This window comes from Pseudophryne corroboree, chromosome 5, assembly GCF_028390025.1.
Source record: "Pseudophryne corroboree isolate aPseCor3 chromosome 5, aPseCor3.hap2, whole genome shotgun sequence".
NCBI lineage: Eukaryota > Metazoa > Chordata > Amphibia > Anura > Myobatrachidae > Pseudophryne > Pseudophryne corroboree.
Genome location: NC_086448.1, coordinates 18,594,524 through 18,614,460, shown reverse-complemented (window position 1 = coordinate 18,614,460; position 19,937 = coordinate 18,594,524). Strand labels below are relative to the sequence as shown.

General features: G+C 49.3%; 1 protein-coding gene across 2 annotated transcripts in view; it reads left to right on the top strand.

The window, feature by feature from the left end:
* LRRC24 (leucine rich repeat containing 24) overlaps positions 1 to 16,454 on the top strand; it is a 128,769-nt gene extending 112,315 nt beyond the window's left edge. For both annotated transcript variants that reach the window (XM_063921116.1, XM_063921115.1), the window contains exons 4-5: positions 13,323 to 13,491; positions 14,236 to 16,454. In XM_063921116.1, the coding sequence (XP_063777186.1) occupies positions 13,323 to 13,491; positions 14,236 to 15,242 (1,176 nt within the window). In that variant the 3' untranslated portion in view covers positions 15,243 to 16,454. The remainder of the gene's footprint in view (positions 1 to 13,322; positions 13,492 to 14,235) is intronic.
* Positions 16,455 to 19,937: the final 3,483 nt, after the last annotated feature.

The following is a 19,937-nucleotide window of genomic DNA, read 5'->3' as shown; positions in this document are numbered from 1 at the left end:
GAGTAATGTGATATATGACACCTGTATACTGTCTGTGACTGAGGCTGTATACGGAGCACAATGTGACTAGGACGCACCAGTAGACTGCGCTGAGTAATGTGATATGTGACACCTGTATACTGTGTGTGACTGAGGCTGTATACAGAGCACAATGTGACTAGGATGCACCAGGAGACTGCGCTGAGTAATGTGATATGACACCTGTATACTGTGTGTGACTGAGGCTGTATACGGAGCACAATGTGACTAGGACGCACCAGGAGACTGTGCTGAGTAATGTGATATATGACACCTGTATACTGTCTGTGACTGAGGCTGTATACGGAGCACAATGTGACTAGGACGCACCAGTAGACTGCGCTGAGTAATGTGATATGTGACACCTGTATACTGTCTGTGACTGAGGCTGTATACGGAGCACAATGTGACTAGGACGCACCAGTAGACTGCGCTGAGTAATGTGATATGTGACACCTGTATACTGTCTGTGACTGAGGCTGTATACGGAGCACAATGTGACTAGGACGCACCAGGAGACTGTGCTGAGTAATGTGATATATAACACCTGTATACTGTCTGTGACTGAGGCTGTATACGGAGCACAATGTGACTAGGACGCACCAGGAGACTGCGCTGAGTAATGTGATATATGATACCTGTATACTGTGTGTGACTGAGGCTGTATACGGAGCACAATGTGACTAGGACGCACCAGGAGACTGCGCTGAGTAATGTGATATGACACCTGTATACTGTGTGTGTGACTGAGGCTGTATACGGAGCACAATGTGACTAGGACGCACCAGGAGACTGCGCTGAGTAATGTGATATATGACACCTGTATACTGTGTGTGACTGAGGCTGTATACTGAGCACAGTGTGACTAGGATGCACCAGGAGACTGCGCTGAGTAATGTGATATGTGACACTTGTATACTGTGTGTGACTGAGGCTGTATACGGAGCACAATGTGACTAGGACACACCAAGAGACTGTGCTGAGTAATGTGATGTGTGACACCTGTATACTGTGTGTGACTGAGGCTGTATACGGAGCACAATGTGACTAGGACACACCAGGAGACTGCACTGAGTAATGTGATATGTGACACCTGTATACTGTGTGTGACTGAGGCTGTATACGGAGCACAATGTGACTAGGACGCACCAGGAGACTGCGCTGAGTAATGTGATATATGACACCTGTATACTGTGTGTGACTGAGGCTGTATACGGAGCACAATGTGACTAGGACACACCAGGAGACTGCGCTGAGTAATGTGATATGACACTTGTATACTGTGTGTGACTGAGGCTGTATACGGAGCACAATGTGACTAGGACGCACCAGGAGACTGCGCTGAGTAATGTGATGTGTGACACCTGTATACTGTGTGTGACTGAGGCTGTATACGGAGCACAATGTGACTAGGACGCACCAGGAGACTGCGCTGAGTAATGTGATATATGACACCTGTATACTGTGTGTGACTGAGGCTGTATACAGAGCACAATGTGACTAGGACGCACCAGGAACCTGCGCTGAGTAATGTGATATATGACACCTGTATACTGTGTGTGACTGAGGCTGTATACGGAGCACAATGTGACTAGGACGCACCAGGAGACTGCGCTGAGTAATGTGATATATGTCACCTGTATACTGTGTGTGACTGAGGCTGTATACGGAGCACAATGTGACTAGGACGCACCAGGAGACTGCGCTGAGTAATGTGATATGACACCTGTATACTGTGTGTGACTGAGGCTGTATACGGAGCACAATGTGACTAGGACGCACCAGGAGACTGCGCTGAGTAATGTGATATATGACACCTGTATACTGTGTGTGACTGAGGCTCTATACGGAGCACAATGTGACTAGGATGCACCAGGAGACTGCGCTGAGTAATGTGATATATGACACCTGTATACTGTGTGTGTCTGAGGCTGTATGCGGAGCACAATGTGACTAGGACGCACCAGGAGACTGCGCTGAGTAATGTGATATATGACACCTGTATACTGTGTGTGACTGAGGCTGTATACGGAGTACAATGTGACTAGGACGCACCAGGAGACTGCGCTGAGTAATGTGATATATGACACCTGTATACTGTGTGTGCCTGAGGCTGTATACGGAGCACAATGTGCCTAGGACGCATCAGGAGACTGCGCTGAGTAATGTGATATGTGACACCTGTATACTGTGTGTGACTGAGGCTGTATACGGAGCACAATGTGACTAGGACACACCAGGAGACTGCACTGAGTAATGTGATATATGACACCTGTATACTGTGTGTGACTGAGGCTGTATACGGAGCACAATGTGACTAGGACGCACCAGGAGACTGCGCTGAGTAATGTGATATATGACACCTGTATACTGTGTGTGTCTGAGGCTGTATGCGGAGCACAATGTGACTAGGACGCACCAGGAGACTGCGCTGAGTAATGTGATATATGACACCTGTATACTGTGTGTGACTGAGGCTGTATACGGAGTACAATGTGACTAGGACGCACCAGGAGACTGCGCTGAGTAATGTGATATATGACACCTGTATACTGTGTGTGCCTGAGGCTGTATACGGAGCACAGTGTGACTAGGATGCACCAGGAGACTGCGCTGAGTAATGTGATATATGACACCTGTATACTGTGTGTGACTGAGGCTGTATACGGAGCACAATGTGCCTAGGACGCATCAGGAGTCTGCGCTGAGTAATGTGATATGTGACACCTGTATACTGTGTGTGACTGAGGCTGTATACGGAGCACAATGTGACTAGGACGGACCAGGAGACTGCACTGAGTAATGTGATATATGACACCTGTATACTGTGTGTGACTGAGGCTGTATACGGAGCACAATGTGACTAGGATGCACCAGGAACCTGCGCTGAGTAATGTGATGTATGACACCTGTATACTGTGTGTGACTGAGGCTGTATACGGAGCACAATGTGACTAGGACGCACCAGGAGACGGCACTGAGTAATGTGATATATGACACCTGTATACTGTGTGTGACTGAGGCTGTATACGGAGCACAATGTGACTAGGACACATCAGGAGACTGCGCTGAGTAATGTGATATGACACCTGTATACTGTGTGTGACTGAGGCTGTATACGGAGCACAATGTGACTAGGACGCACCAGGAAACTGCACTGAGTAATGTGATATATGACACCTGTATACTGTGTGTGACTGAGGCTGTATACGGAGCACAATGTGACTAGGACGCACCAGGAGACTGCGCTGAGTAATGTGATATATGACACCTGTATACTGTGTGTGTCTGAGGCTGTATACGGAGCACAATGTGACTAGGACGCACCAGGAGACTGCGCTGAGTAATGTGATATGACACCTGTATACTGTGTGTGACTGAGGCTGTATACGGAGTACAATGTGACTAGGACGCACCAGGAGACTGCGCTGAGTAATGTGATATATGACACCTGTATACTGTGTGTGCCTGAGGCTGTATACGGAGCACAGTGTGACTAGGATGCACCAGGAGACTGCGCTGAGTAATGTGATATGTGACACCTGTATACTGTGTGTGACTGAGGCTGTATACGGAGCACAATGTGCCTAGGACGCATCAGGAGACTGCGCTGAGTAATGTGATATATGACACCTGTATACTGTGTGACTGAAGCTGTATACGGAGCACAATGTGACTAGGACGCACCAGGAGACTGCGCGGAGTAATGTGATATGTGACACCTGTATACTGTGTGTGACTGAGGCTGTATACAGAGCACAATGTGACTAGGACGCACCAGGATACTGCGCTGAGTAATGTGGTATATGACACCTGTATACTGTGTGTGTGACGGAGGCTGTATACGGAGCACAATGTGACTAGGATGCACCAGGAGACTGCGCTGAGTAATGTGATATATGACACCTGTATACTGTGTGTGACTGAGGCTGTATACGGAGCACAATGTGACTAGCACGCACCAGGAGACTGTGCTGAGTAATGTGATATATGACACCTGTATACTGTGTGTGTGAATGAGGCTGTATACGGAGCACAATGTGACTAGGATGCACCAGGAGACTGTGCTGAGTAATGTGATGTGTGACACCTGTATACTGTGTGTGACTGAGGCTGTATACAGAGCACAATGTGACTAGGACGCACCAGGAGACTGCGCTGAGTAATGTGATATATGACACCTGTATACTGTGTGTGACTGAGGCTGTATACGGAGCACAATGTGACTAGGACACACCAGGAGACTGCGCTGAGTAATGTGATATATGACACCTGTATACTGTGTGTGACTGAGGCTGTATACGGAGCACAGTGTGACTAGGACGCACCAGGAGACTGTGCTGAGTAATGTGATATGTGACACCTGTATACTGTGTGTGACTGAGGCTGTATACGGAGCACAATGTGACTAGGATGCACCAGGAGACTGCGCTGAGTAATGTGATATATGACACCTGTATACTGTGTGTGACTGAGGCTCTATACGGAGCACAATGTGACTAGGACGCACCAGGAGACTGCGCTGAGTAATGTGATATATGACACCTGTATACTGTGTGTGACTGAGGGTGTATACGGTGCACAATGTGACTAGGACGCACCAGGAGACTGTGCTGAGTAATGTGATATATGACACCTGTATACTGTGTGTGACTGAGGCTGTATACGTAGCACAATGTGACTAGGACGCACCAGGAGACTGTGCTGAATAATGTGATGTGTGACACCTGTATACTGTGTGTGACTGAGGCTGTATACGGAGTACAATGTGACTAGGACGCACCAGGAGACTGCGCTGAGTAATGTGATATATGACACCTGTATACTGTGTGTGACTGAGGCTCTATACGGAGCACAATGTGACTAGGACGCACCAGGAGACTGTGCTGAGTAATGTGATATATGACACCTGTATACTGTGTGTGACTGAGGCTGTATACGGAGCACAATGTGACTAGGACGCACCAGGAGACTACGCTGAGTAATGTGATATATGACACCTGTATACTGTGTGTGACTGAGGCTCTATACGGAGCACAATGTGACTAGGACGCACCAGGAGACTGTGCTGAGTAATGTGATATATGACACCTATATACTGTGTGTGACTGAGGCTGTATACGGAGCACAATGTGACTAGGACGCACCAGGAGACTACGCTGAGTAAGTGATATATGTGATACCTGTATACTGTGTGTGACTGAGGCTGTATACGGAGCACAATGTGACTAGGACGCACCAGGAGACTGCGCTGAGTAATGTGATATATGACACCTGTATACTGTGTGTGACTGAGGCTGTATACGGAGCACAATGTGACTAGGACGCACCAGGATACTCTGCTGAGTAATGTGATATATGACACCTGTATACTGTGTGTGACTGAAGCTGTATACGGAGCACAATGTGACTAGGAAGCACCAGGAGACTGTGCTGAGTAATGTGATATGACACCTGTATACTGTGTGTGACTGAGGCTGTATACGTAGCACAATGTGACTAGGACGCACCAGGAGACTGCGCTGAGTAATGTGATATATGACACCTGTATACTGTGTGTGACTGAGGCTGTATACGGAGCACAATGTGACTAGGACGCACCAGGATACTCTGCTGAGTAATGTGATATATGACACCTGTATACTGTGTGTGACTGAAGCTGTATACGGAGCACAATGTGACTAGGAAGCACCTGGAGACTGCGCTGAGTAATGTGATATGTGACACCTGTATACTGTGTGTGACTGAGGCTGTATACGGAGCACAATGTGACTAGGACGCACCAGGAGACTGCGCTGAGTAATGTGGTATATGACACCTGTATACTGTGTGTGACTGAGGCTCTATACGGAGTACAATGTGACTAGGAGGCACCAGGAGACTGCGCTGAGTAATGTGATATGTGACACCTGTATACTGTGTGTGACTGAGGCTGTATACAGAGCACAATGTGACTAGGACGCATCAGGATTCTGCGCTGAGTAATGTGGTATATGACACCTGTATACTGTGTGTGTGACGGAGGCTGTATACGGAGCACAATGTGACTAGGACGCACCAGGAGACTGCGCTGAGTAATGTGATATATGACACCTGTATACTGTGTGTGACTGAGGCTGTATATGGAGCACAATGTGACTAGGACGCACCAGGAGACTGCGCTGAGTAATGTGATATGTGACACCTGTATACTGTGTGTGACTGAGGCTGTATACAGAGCACAATGTGACTAGGACGCACCAGGATACTGCGCTGAGTAATGTGGTATATGACACCTGTATACTGTGTGTGTGACGGAGGCTGTATACGGAGCACAATGTGACTAGGAGGCACCAGGAGACTGCGCTGAGTAATGTGATATGACACCTGTATACTGTGTGTGACTGAGGCTGTATACGGAGCACAATGTGACTAGGACGCACCAGGAGACTGCGCTGAGTAATGTGATATATGACACCTGTATACTGTGTGTGACTGAGGCTCTATACGGAGCACAATGTGACTAGGACGCACCAGGAGACTGCGCTGAGTAATGTGATATATGACACCTGTATACTGTGTGTGACTGAGGCTGTATACGGAGCACAATGTTACTAGCACGCACCAGGAGACTGTGCTGAGTAATGTGATATATGACACCTGTATACTGTGTGTGTGAATGAGGCTGTATACGGAGCACAATGTGACTAGGATGCACCAGGAGACTGCACTGAGTAATGTGATATATGACACCTGTATACTGTGTGTGACTGAGGCTGTATACGGAGCACAATGTAACTAGAATGCACCAGGAGACTGCGCTGAGTAATGTGATGTGTGACACCTGTATACTGTGTGTGACTGAGGCTGTATACAGAGCACAATGTGACTAGGACGCACCAGGAGACTGCGCTGAGTAATGTGATGTGTGACACCTGTATACTGTGTGTGACTGAGGCTATATACAGAGCACAATGTGACTAGGACGCACCAGGAGACTGCGCTGAGTAATGTGATGTGTGACACCTGCATACTGTGTGTGACTGAGGCTGTATACGGAGCACAATGTGACTAGGACGCACCAGGAGACTGCGCTGAGTAATGTGATATGACACCTGTATACTGTGTGTGACTGAGGCTGTATACGGAGCACAATGTGACTAGGACACACCAGGAGACTGCGCTGAGTAATGTGATATATGACACCTGTATACTGTGTGTGACTGAGGCTGTATACGGAGCACAATGTGACTAGGACGCACCAGGAGACTGCGCTGAGTAATGTGGTATATGACACCTGTATACTGTTTGTGACTGAGGCTGTATATGAAGCACAATGTGACTAGGACGCACCAGGAGACTGCGCTGAGTAATGTGATATAGGACACCTGTATACTGTGTGTGACTGAGGCTGTATACGGAGCACAATGTGACTAGGACGCACCAGGAGACTGCGCTGAGTAATGTGATATAGGACACCTGTATACTGTGTGTGACTGAGGCTGTATATGGAGCACAATGTGACTAGGACGCACCAGAAGACTGCGCTGAGTAATGTGATATGTGACACCTGTATACTGTGTGTGACTGAGGCTGTATACGGAGCACAATGTGACTAGGACGCACCAGGAGACTGCGCTGAGTAATGTGATATAGGACACCTGTATACTGTGTGTGACTGAGGCTGTATATGGAGCACAATGTGACTAGGACGCACCAGAAGACTGCGCTGAGTAATGTGATATGACACCTGTATACTGTGTGTGACTGAGGCTGTATACGGAGCACAATGTGACTAGGACGCACCAGGAGACTGTGCTGAGTAATGTGATATATGACACCTGTATACTGTGTGTGACTGAGGCTGTATACGGAGCACAATGTGACTAGGACGCACCAGGAGACTGTGCTGAGTAATGTGATATATGACACCTGTATACTGTCTGTGACTGAGGCTGTATACGGAGCACAATGTGACTAGGACGCACCAGTAGACTGCGCTGAGTAATGTGATATGTGACACCTGTATACTGTCTGTGACTGAGGCTGTATACGGAGCACAATGTGACTAGGACGCACCAGGAGACTGCGCTGAGTAATGTGATATATGACACCTGTATACTGTGTGTGACTGAGGCTCTATACGGAGCACAATGTGACTAGGACGCACCAGGAGACTGCACTGAGTAATGTGATATATAACACCTGTATACTGTCTGTGACTGAGGCTGTATACGGAGCACAATGTGACTAGGACGCACCAGGAGACTGCGCTGAGTAATGTGATATATGATACCTGTATACTGTGTGTGACTGAGGTTGTATACGGAGCACAATGTGACTAGGACGCACCAGGAGACTGCGCTGAGTAATGTGATATGACACCTGTATACTGTGTGTGACTGAGGCTGTATACGGAGCACAATGTGACTAGGACGCACCAGGAGACTGCGCTGAGTAATGTGATAAATGATACCTGTATACTGTGCGTGACTGAGGCTGTATACGGAGCACAATGTGACTAGGACGCACCAGGAGACTGCGCTGAGTAATGTGATGTGTGACACCTGTATACTGTGTGTGACTGAGGCTGTATACGGAGCACAATGTTACTAGGACGCACCAGGAGACTGCGCTGAGTAATGTGATATATGACACCTGTATACTGTGTGTGACTGAGGCTGTATACTGAGCACAATGTGACTAGGACGCACCAGGAGACTGCGCTGAGTAATGTGATATATGACACCTGTATACTATGTGTGACTGAGGCTGTATACGGAGCACAATGTGACTAGGACGCACCAGGAGACTGTGCTGAGTAATGTGATATATGACACCTGTATACTGTGTGTGACTGAGGCTGTATTCGGAGCACAGTGTGACTAGGACGCACCAGGAGACTGCGCTGAGTAATGTGATATATTACACCTGTATACTGTGTGTGACTGAGGCTGTATACGGAGCACAATGTGACTAGGACGCACCAGGAGACTGTGCTGAGTAATGTGATATATGACACCTGTATACTGTGTGTGACTGAGGCTGTATTCGGAGCACAGTGTGACTAGGACGCACCAGGAGACTGTGCTGAGTAATGTGATATATGACACCTGTATACTGTGTGTGACTGAGGCTCTATACGGAGCACAATGTGACTAGGACACACCAGGAGACTGTGCTGAGTAATGTGATATATGACACCTGTATACTGTCTGTGACTGAGGCTGTATACGGAGCACAATGTGACTAGGACGCACCAGTAGACTGCGCTGAGTAATGTGATATGTGACACCTGTATACTGTGTGTGACTGAGGCTGTATACAGAGCACAATGTGACTAGGATGCACCAGGAGACTGCGCTGAGTAATGTGATATGACACCTGTATACTGTGTGTGACTGAGGCTGTATACGGAGCACAATGTGACTAGGACGCACCAGGAGACTGTGCTGAGTAATGTGATATATGACACCTGTATACTGTCTGTGACTGAGGCTGTATACGGAGCACAATGTGACTAGGACGCACCAGTAGACTGCGCTGAGTAATGTGATATGTGACACCTGTATACTGTCTGTGACTGAGGCTGTATACGGAGCACAATGTGACTAGGACGCACCAGTAGACTGCGCTGAGTAATGTGATATGTGACACCTGTATACTGTCTGTGACTGAGGCTGTATACGGAGCACAATGTGACTAGGACGCACCAGGAGACTGTGCTGAGTAATGTGATATATAACACCTGTATACTGTCTGTGACTGAGGCTGTATACGGAGCACAATGTGACTAGGACGCACCAGGAGACTGCGCTGAGTAATGTGATATATGATACCTGTATACTGTGTGTGACTGAGGCTGTATACGGAGCACAATGTGACTAGGACGCACCAGGAGACTGCGCTGAGTAATGTGATATGACACCTGTATACTGTGTGTGTGACTGAGGCTGTATACGGAGCACAATGTGACTAGGACGCACCAGGAGACTGCGCTGAGTAATGTGATATATGACACCTGTATACTGTGTGTGACTGAGGCTGTATACTGAGCACAGTGTGACTAGGATGCACCAGGAGACTGCGCTGAGTAATGTGATATGTGACACTTGTATACTGTGTGTGACTGAGGCTGTATACGGAGCACAATGTGACTAGGACACACCAAGAGACTGTGCTGAGTAATGTGATGTGTGACACCTGTATACTGTGTGTGACTGAGGCTGTATACGGAGCACAATGTGACTAGGACACACCAGGAGACTGCACTGAGTAATGTGATATGTGACACCTGTATACTGTGTGTGACTGAGGCTGTATACGGAGCACAATGTGACTAGGACGCACCAGGAGACTGCGCTGAGTAATGTGATATATGACACCTGTATACTGTGTGTGACTGAGGCTGTATACGGAGCACAATGTGACTAGGACACACCAGGAGACTGCGCTGAGTAATGTGATATGACACTTGTATACTGTGTGTGACTGAGGCTGTATACGGAGCACAATGTGACTAGGACGCACCAGGAGACTGCGCTGAGTAATGTGATGTGTGACACCTGTATACTGTGTGTGACTGAGGCTGTATACGGAGCACAATGTGACTAGGACGCACCAGGAGACTGCGCTGAGTAATGTGATATATGACACCTGTATACTGTGTGTGACTGAGGCTGTATACAGAGCACAATGTGACTAGGACGCACCAGGAACCTGCGCTGAGTAATGTGATATATGACACCTGTATACTGTGTGTGACTGAGGCTGTATACGGAGCACAATGTGACTAGGACGCACCAGGAGACTGCGCTGAGTAATGTGATATATGTCACCTGTATACTGTGTGTGACTGAGGCTGTATACGGAGCACAATGTGACTAGGACGCACCAGGAGACTGCGCTGAGTAATGTGATATGACACCTGTATACTGTGTGTGACTGAGGCTGTATACGGAGCACAATGTGACTAGGACGCACCAGGAGACTGCGCTGAGTAATGTGATATATGACACCTGTATACTGTGTGTGACTGAGGCTCTATACGGAGCACAATGTGACTAGGATGCACCAGGAGACTGCGCTGAGTAATGTGATATGACACCTGTATACTGTGTGTGACTGAGGCTGTATATGGAGCACAATGTGACTAGGATGCACCAGGAGACTGCGCTGAGTAATGTGATGTATGACACCTGTATACTGTGTGTGACTGAGGCTGTATACAGAGCACAATGTGACTAGGATGCACCAGGAGACTGCGCTGAGTAATGTGATATATGACACCTGTATACTGTGTGTGACTGAGGCTGTATACGGAGCACAGTGTGACTAGGACGCACCAGGAGACTGCGCTGAGAAATGTGATATATGACACCTGTATACTGTGTGTGACTGAGGCTGTATACGGAGCACAATGTGACTAGTACGCACCTGGAGACTGCGCTGAGTAATGTGATATATGACATCTGTATACTGTGTGTGACTGAGGCTGTATATGGAGTACAATGTGACTAGGAGGCACCAGGAGACTGCGCTGAGTAATGTGATGTGTGACACCTGTATACTGTGTGTGACTGAGGCTGTATACGGAGCACAATGTGACTAGGACGCACCAGGAGACTGCGCGGAGTAATGTGATATATGACACCTGTATACTGTGTGTGACTGAGGCTGTATACGGAGCACAATGTGACTAGGACGCACCAGGAGACTGCGCTGAGTAATGTGATATGTGACACCTGTATACTGTGTGTGACTGAGGCTGTATACGGAGCACAATGTGACTAGGACGCATCAGGAGACTGCGCTGAGTAATGTGATATATGACACCTGTGTACTGTGTGTGACTGAGGCTGTATACGGAGCACAATGTGACTAGGACGCACCAGGAGACTGCGCTGAGTAATGTGATATGTGACACCTGTATACTGTGTGTGACTGAGGCTGTATACGGAGCACAATGTGACTAGGACGCATCAGGAGACTGCGCTGAGTAATGTGATATATGACACCTGTGTACTGTGTGTGACTGAGGCTGTATACGGAGCACAATGTGACTAGGACGCACCAGGAGACTGCGCTGAGTAATGTGATATATGACCCCTGTATACTGTGTGTGACTGAGGCTGTATACGGAGCACAATGTGACTAGGACGCACCAGGAGACTGCGCGGAGTAATGTGATATATGACCCCTGTATACTGTGTGTGACTGAGGCTGTATACGGAGCACAATGTGACTAGGACGCACCAGGAGACTGCGCTGAGTGATGTGATATATGACACCTGTATACTGTGTGTGACTGAGGCTGTATACGGAGCACAATGTGACTAGGACGCACCAGGAGACTGCGCTGAGTAATGTGATATATGACCCCTGTATACTGTGTGTGACTGAGGCTGTATACGGAGCACAATGTGACTAGGACGCATCAGGAGACTGCGCTGAGTAATGTGATATATGACACCTGTGTACTGTGTGTGACTGAGGCTGTATACGGAGCACAATGTGACTAGGACGCACCAGGAGACTGCGCTGAGTAATGTGATGTATGACACCTGTATACTGTGTGTGACTGATGCTGTATACGGAGCACAATGTGACTAGGACGCACCAGGAACCTGCGCTGAGTAATGTGATATATGACACCTGTATACTGTGTGTGACTGAGGCTGTATACGGAGCACAATGTGACTAGGACGCACCAGGAGACTGCGCTGAGTAATGTGATATATGTGATACCTGTATACTGTGTGTGACTGAGGCTGTATACGGAGCACAATGTGACTAGGACGCACCAGGAGATTGCGCTGAGTAATGTGATATATGACACCTGTATACTGTGTGTGACTGATGCTGTATACAGAGCACAATGTGACTAGGACGCACCAGGAGACTGTGCTGAGTAATGTGATATATGACACCTGTATACTGTGTGTGACTGAGCGTATGTGCGTTGCATATCAGATGCATTTTCAGCAAATGAAGCAAAAAAGACACGAAGCGCTAGAAGCTTCTCACGCCACTTGGCGTGCTGTGAGGGGTTGTTTGGCGTGACTGCAGCAAAGATGAATCAGGACATATGGTAAAGTGAGCACCAATGTGGAGGGATATTTAGAGCCTTATACCAGACACCTGTAGCAGTCAGTTTAGATCTCGTCAGTGCAAGACCTGCGGCCGTAGGGTGTTAGACTTGTAGCCAACTCCTACAGACTTAATAAATGATTTTCCACAACTGCCACAATTATAGTGTTACCTGTAACTAAGCCTATATACGTTACATTCCCAGTGTGCGAGTATTAACCGCTAACTTATTTCAGAGACTACAGGAGCTGCATTTACAAGAGAACAACATCGACACCCTGCAGGAACAGGCGTTCTCCGGGCTTTCCTCTCTGGCCCTGCTGGACCTCAGCAAGAACAGCCTGCACACGATAAGCCGCGCAACTCTCCGGCCCCTGATCAGCTTGCAGGTGCTCCGGCTGACAGGTAAGGCGAGCTGGCTCTGAGATGCAAGCCTTTCCCTGTGATATTGTCAGTGCTGGGGGGGGCAGGTGCACAGACGGAAAGAAAGCAGAGAATACCAGTGTTCATACAAATTGGTTTTCAGCATTGTAACAGAATCCTGGAATGTACCCCCCGAGGCGTATTGTGCTGCCTCTCATCCATCATACTATCTCGCGGTGGTGATACTGCTGTCTACACAGTGAGATCGATACTCATTATAGATATCAGCTTTCCCCCCAGCATCTTCTGGTTGCTGGATGTAAATGCACTTCCTAGGGAGACCTGATACTCTCTGTTGGAGGGTCCCACAGTAAAGGTTCAAAGTCTCTGAAACCCACAATAATCAGAAACGCATTTTCCCTTCAGCAGCTGGCGCAGTTCGGCTTCAGTGCTCGTTGGCACCTATACGCAATGTTCTGAACGTTCCAGGCTGTCTGTCCTGCAATATGGTACTTGCCAGTCATTGTAGACAGCATTTCAGAGCTACAGTTTTTCTATTGTAGATAAAATGAAATAAATGTAAACGCACGCACTGAATCCTGACACCAGCGTATTTTGTAGGTAGCAGTCTCTTTGTGCCTAGGGTCCCTTCTATATAACCTTCCCTACGTTATACCCAATGTAGCGTTACTCAGTCATTCTCCATAAGTTGGGCGATTACCAGGTTTGAAACGTTGCGTTATTATTTCCTGACCGATTTCCCCTTCTGTTTCCTTGTCTCGTTAGAAAACCCCTGGAGGTGCGACTGTGCGCTGCACTGGCTCAGGGCCTGGCTGAAAGAAGAAGGAAGACGTCTTCTCACCTCCTTCGACAAGAAGGTCATCTGTTCTGAGCCACCAAGACTGTCTCACCAGAGTTTGTTGGACATCTCTGGGAACAGTCTCGTGTGTATTCCGCCGGTGGCTCTGGTAGATCCGATGGAGAGAACAGCTAGCCTTGGGGATGAACTGCGGGTCTCGTGCCGAGCCACCGGATATCCCCAGCCATTGGTAACCTGGCGGAAAGTTGCGCACGCCCGCACGAGTCTCCCCAGGGTCAGTGTAAAGTCCGCCAGCAGCAGAACCTTTGAGCTCAGCGAGAGGAGCGTGGGCGAGCAATTTGCCTCGGACACCGGAAGCGGCGTGCTCTTTCTCAACAACATCACCATGTCCCATGCCGGGAAGTACGAATGCGTGGCCTCCAATCCTGGCGGGACAGCCAAGGTTCTATTCCACCTGACCGTCAACCTGTCTAACCAGCAGTCCCGCTCCTACACGTCTGTGGATATCAGCCAAGAACCCCTCTACGACATGGAAAGCATGGAGTTCAACGCGCTCAGCATGGCCACCCAGACGGCCATCGCCGTCGGGATCTCCCTGCTGGCTCTCACCGCCCTCCTCCTGATCTTCATGATCTACAGAAAGCATCACAAGAGAAAAAAAGCCAAAAAGGAGGAGAACATCCTGTACGTGAATGACTACTCCGATGGGCCCACCACCTTCGCCCAGCTGGAAGAATACAGGGACGAGCGCGGGCACGAGATGTTTGTGATAGACAGAAACAAGGCCCATTTCCCAACCTATAAGGACGCGGAAGGGCTGAGCAGCTTTATCGGTCTCTCCGAGCTGGCCGAGCAGCTGCAGGACCAGGGGACGCAGACGCCGGAGGGCGAGTCAGAGCGTCCCATCAATGACCTCTTTCTAAACCAGGGCTTTCTGTTCCAGCAGCAGATTGCCTATGAGATCCACTGCTAGAGGACAATATATTATAATGTGTTAGAGGTTGTGGTTGTTGTACAGTACGCGGGAGGTGGGGTTGGGGGAGGGGGGGGGGGTGTTAAGAACAAAAAGCTGCAAATTTTAATACTGCGTATATTTTATAGGATGACCGAGATTACTATGTTACAGGGCTGCAGTCGTTTAACGAGCAACTGAATCTCATTTTCTACCCCTTACCGCCTCGCGGTGAAATGTCCTGGCTGTCTTATCAGTAAGTGGCGGCCGGTACGGAAGAGGTTACATGGATAAGATGATTATCAGAGCTGACAGTCCTCGGGAGACATTCTGCATTCTCCTGTATGTCAGGCAGATCTCCCCCCGGCCCCCCGGCTGTCAGTAGAAGCGTTTTCATATCACTGTCTGACACACACAGAGGACAACAAGCTGGGTGGCGGATCGCGGGCTCCGAGATGCTGTCATCCCGCTCATCCACACGGGAGAATGGTCGCGTCTGCAGACGCCGCTAACTGATACACAACACACGGCGCTTATATTGCAGCAGGAGATGCGTCACCGTCCTCTCATCTTCTCAAACATTTTTTCGTTTTTATTTTTGTAAATTGTCAGATTCTTACAGGGTTTAGTTGCTGAGAAGCAGATTCTGGCTCCGGGCATAGGGAGGATGAGGGAGTTATATGGTATATGGGGGGTGCTTCTGGTATATGGGGGCTCTGATGGCAGCAATCAGTCTGTTTTAGGAAGTTGGCGGTAACTGGGCGTAGGCGGTGATGGAAGATTGGCGCTGTAAGGCCCCGTACGTCAGCCCAATGAATATAGTTCCCTAAAGGGCATTGATCAGGTTATTTGGAGGCAGTGGCGGAAAATTAGCCAGCAGATGCCCACCGCGTGGACTGCCAGCCTGGCGCCAAATGTCCAGCTATGTCTAAATGGATGTGTGGCACGAGCCAATCAGCCAGTAAGTGGCTCAGGTAAGGAGTGAGTCTAATTAAAGATGTCTGATAATAACGCTGCAAAGCGACTTTAGGTTATAGTGTCACACTGGCGGTTCCTGGTTCCTATAGGTTATACATGTGTCCTCCTAAAGTGTATCTGTAACTGTGTAACCGCCTAAATACAACGTACAGAATACAGGGGGTTAGCCAGGGTCTGGTTTTATATCTTTCTCTAACGTCCTAGTGGATGCTGGGGACTCCGTAAGGACCATGGGGAATAGACGGGCTCCGCAGGAGACTGGGCACTCTAAGAAAGATTTAGTACTACTGGTGTGCACTGGCTCCTCCGTCTATGCCCCTCCTCCAGACCTCAGTTAGAATCTGTGCCCGGAAGGAGCTGGGTGCATTTTAGTGAGCTCTCCTGAGCTTGCTAATAAGAAAGTATTTTAGTTAGGTTTTTTATTTTCAGAGAGCTTCTGCTGGCAACAGACTCTCTGCTACGTGGGACTGAGGGGTGAGAAGCAAACCTACTAACTGCGGCTAGGTTGCGCTTCTTAGGCTACTGGACACCATTAGCTCCAGAGGGATCGAACACAGGAACTTAACCTTGGTCGTCCGTTCCCGGAGCCGCGCCGCCGTCCCCCTCGCAGAGCCAGAAGACAGAAGCCGGCGGGTTGAAGCAAGAAGACGTCAAAATCGGCGGCAGAAGACTCCTGTCTTCATATGAGGTAGCGCACAGCACTGCAGCTGTGCGCCATTGCTCCCACACTACCCACACACTCCGGTCACTGTAGGGTGCAGGGCGCAGGGGGGGGGCGCCCTGGGCAGCAATTGAGTACCTCCTGGCAAAAAGCAGCATATATACAGCTGGGCACTGTAATATGCATGAGCCCCCGCCATTATTTTTATACAAAATCGCGGGACAGAAGCCCGCCGCTGAGGGGGCGGGGCTTCTTCCTCAGCACTCACCAGCGCCATTTTCTCTCCACAGCTCCGCTGAGAGGAAGCTCCCCAGGCTCTCCCCTGCAGACTCACGGTAGAAAGAGGGTAAAAAGAGAGGGGGGGCACATAAATTTAGCGCATTAATCATATATACAGCAGCTACTGGGTAAACACTAAGTTACTGTGTAATTCCTGGGTTATATAGTGCTGGGGTGTGTGCTGGCATACTCTCTCTCTGTCTCTCCAAAAGGCCTTGTGGGGGTCCTGTCCTCATATAGAGCATCCCCTTTGTGTGTGGTGTGTCGGTACGCTTGTGTCGACATGTTTGACGAGGAGGGCTATGTGGAGGCAGAGCAGGTGCAGATGAATGACGTGTCTCCGCCGACGGCGCCGACACCTAATTGGATGGAAATGTGGAAGGTGTTAAATGATAATGTAAACTCCTTGCATAAAAGGTTGGATAAGGCTGAAACCTTGGGACAGTCTGGGTCTCAGCCCATGCCTGATCCTACAGCGCAGAGGCCGTCAGTGGATACCTTGGACAAGGATACTATATTACTGACCCTGGGGCATATAAAAGACGCTGTCCTATATATGAGGGATGCCCAGAGGGACATTTGCCTACTGGGCTCTAGAATAAATGCAATGTCAATTTCTGCCAGAAGGGTCCTGTGGACTCGGCAATGGACAGGTGATGCCGACTCCAAAAAGCACATGGAGGTGTTACCTTACAAGGGTGAGGAATTGTTTGGGGACGGTCTCTCGGACCTAGTTTCCACAGCTACGGCTGGGAAGTCAAATTTTTTGCCATATATTCCCTCACAGCCTAAGAAAGCACCATATTACCAAATGCAGTCCTTTCGATCACAAAAAAGCAAGAAAGTTAGAGGTGCGTCCTTTCTTGCCAGAGGCAGGGGTAGAGGAAAGAAGCTGCACCATACAGCTAGTTCCCAGGAACAGAAGTCCTCCCCGGCTTCCGCTAAATCCACCGCATGACGCTGGGGCTCCACAGGTGGAGCCAGGAGCGGTGGGGGCGCGTCTCCGAAATTTCAGCCACCAGTGGGTTCGCTCACAGGTGGATCCCTGGGCTATACAGATTGCGTCTCAGGGATACAAGCTGGAATTCGAAGTGATGCCCCCTCACCGTTACCTCAAATCGGCCCTGCCAGCTTCCCCCATGGAAAGGGAGGTAGTGTTAGCGGCAATTCACAAGTTATATCTCCAGCAGGTGGTGGTAAAGGTTCCCCTCCTTCAACAGGGAAGGGGATACTATTCCACAATGTTTGTGGTACCGATACCGGACGGTTCGGTCAGACCCATATTGAATTTAAAGTCCCTGAACATTTATCTGAAAAGATTCAAGTTCAAAATGGAATCGCTCAGAGCGGTCATTGCAAGCCTGGAAGAGGGGGATTTTATGGTGTCTCTGGACATCAAGGATGCTTACTTGCATGTCCCCATTTATCCACCTCATCAGGAGTACCTCAGATTTGTGGTACAGGACTGTCATTACCAATTCCAGACGTTGCCGTTTGGGCTCTCCACGGCACCGAGAATATTTACCAAGGTAATGGCGGAAATGATGGTGCTCCTTCGAAAGCAAGGAGTCACAATTATCCCATACTTGGACGATCTCCTCATAAAGGCGAGGTCCAGAGAGCAGTTGCTGATCAGCGTAGCACACTCTCAGGAAGTGTTGCAACAGCACGGCTGGATTCTGAATATCCCAAAGTCGCAGCTGATTCCTACGACGCGTCTGCCCTTTCTGGGCATGATTCTGGACACAGACCAGAAGAAGGTGTTTCTCCCGGCGGAGAAGGCTCAGGAGCTCGTGACTCTAGTCAGAGACCTCTTAAAACCGAAACAGGTGTCGGTGCATCACTGCACGCGAGTCCTGGGAAAGATGGTGGCATCATACGAAGCCATTCCCTTCGGCAGGTTCCATGCGAGGATCTTTCAGTGGGATCTGTTGGACAAGTGGTCCGGATCGCATCTTCAGATGCATCGGCTGATCACCCTATCCCCCAGGGCCAGGGTGTCTCTTCTGTGGTGGCTGCAGAGTGCTCACCTTCTCGAGGGCCGCAGGTTCGGCTTACAGGACTGGGTCCTGGTGACCACGGATGCAAGCCTCCGAGGATGGGGGGCAGTCACTTAGGGAAGAAACTTCCAGGGGCTGTGGTCAAGTCAGGAGACTTGTCTGCACATCAATATCCTGGAACTAAGGGCCATATACAACGCCCTGAGTCAAGTGGAGCCTCTGCTTCGCAACCAACCGGTGCTGATTCAGTCAGACAACATCACCGCAGTGGCTCATGTAAACCGCCAGGGCGGCACAAGAAGCAGGGTGGCGATGGCGGAAGCCACCAGGATTCTTCGTTGGGCGGAGAATCACGTGCAAGCACTGCCAGCAGTGTTCATTCCGGGAGTGGACAACTGGGAAGCAGACTTCCTCAGCAGGCACGACCTCCACCCGGGAGAGTGGGGACTTCATCAAGAAGTCTTCACGCAGATTGCAAGTCAGTGGGAACTGCCACAGGTGGACATGATGGCATCCCGCCTCAACAAAAAGCTAAAAAGGTATTGCGCCAGGTCAAGGGACCCTCAGGCGATAGCTGTGGACGCACTAGTGACACTGGGGTGTTCCAGTCGGTCTATGTATTTCCTCCTCTTCCTCTCATACCCAAGGTGCTGAGAATCGTAAAAAAAAGAGGAGTGAGAACAATACTCATTGTTCCGGATTGGCCAAGAAGGACTTGGTACCCGAAACTGCAAGAAATGCTCACAGAGGACCCATGGCCTCTGCCTCTCAAACAGGACCTGTTGCAACAGGGGCCCT